Source organism: Volvox carteri, assembly GCF_000143455.1.
Source record: "Volvox carteri f. nagariensis unplaced genomic scaffold VOLCAscaffold_74, whole genome shotgun sequence".
NCBI classification, from domain to species: Eukaryota; Viridiplantae; Chlorophyta; class Chlorophyceae; order Chlamydomonadales; family Volvocaceae; genus Volvox; species Volvox carteri.
This window is the reverse complement of record NW_003307617.1, coordinates 1,575-2,375: the sequence shown is the minus strand read 5'-3', so window position 1 is coordinate 2,375 and position 801 is coordinate 1,575. Positions and strand designations below refer to the sequence as shown.

General features: G+C 54.7%; 1 protein-coding gene across 1 annotated transcript in view; it reads left to right on the top strand.

Annotated features, from left to right (window-relative positions):
• Positions 1-801, top strand: part of VOLCADRAFT_98569 (uncharacterized protein) — a gene marked incomplete at both ends in the record, with an annotated part of 9,877 nt that overhangs the window by 7,506 nt on the left and 1,570 nt on the right. Inside the window, 2 exons of the mRNA XM_002957474.1 lie at positions 157-203; positions 394-432. Of these exons, the coding sequence (XP_002957520.1) occupies positions 157-203; positions 394-432 (86 nt within the window). The remainder of the gene's footprint in view (positions 1-156; positions 204-393; positions 433-801) is intronic.

Genomic DNA, 801 nt, shown 5'->3' with positions numbered 1-801 from the left:
GGCGTGCTGTGCCTAGCTTCGACATCATGGTCGTGTAGTGGAATCACATCTGTCTCACACACAGGAGGTCCCCAGATGGAAACTGGGTGATGTCAACAGGCCCTGGGCGCAGTCCTCTTGCTGCGGTGCACTGCGACAGGTTGGCCGCTCGTCCAGGTGCCTGCAATGCTGGAATGAGATCACATGCTTGGAACTGGGTGCAGGTGTGCAACTCCAGTTGGCTGTTGGGGGGAATCCAATATCATCAAGCACAGGCACAAGGCCTGCCGTGCGGGGCTGTTATGCGGGGCTTTGCACAGCACATTACACTTTATGATCCAGACTACTAGCCAGGACGGTATCTTGGATCTTGCATACCCAGTCAGGGAGCCATGTGTAATCCTGCACCGGCAGGTGTATCCTCCACCCACGATCCCCATGCCATGCATACAGGTACGTACCAAGCCTTAGCTGTGCTGCCATCATCACCTTGCGTGGCATGCAGGCTCAGCCACCGGCTGGGAGTCCATGCATACCATTTGAGTTTGCGGCTGTGGAACTGCAAGATGGTCATGGTCCAACAGACATGCAGGGAGCTGGATGGATGATACAACCAGCTGCAATCGGGTTTCTTTCCCTTTAATAGGAGCCAGAATATTGTATTGGGCTGGAGAAAGCGTCTGGTTGCTTGGGGTTCTCCAGGTTGCATCTACATACTGCCAGGCCGCACTTGGGCTCCTTACATAAGGAGCGTGTGTAAGGGGGCAAGTACAAACATGCTCTCGCGTCAACGAAATGTATGTACGCATGCGGCGGCCTTGA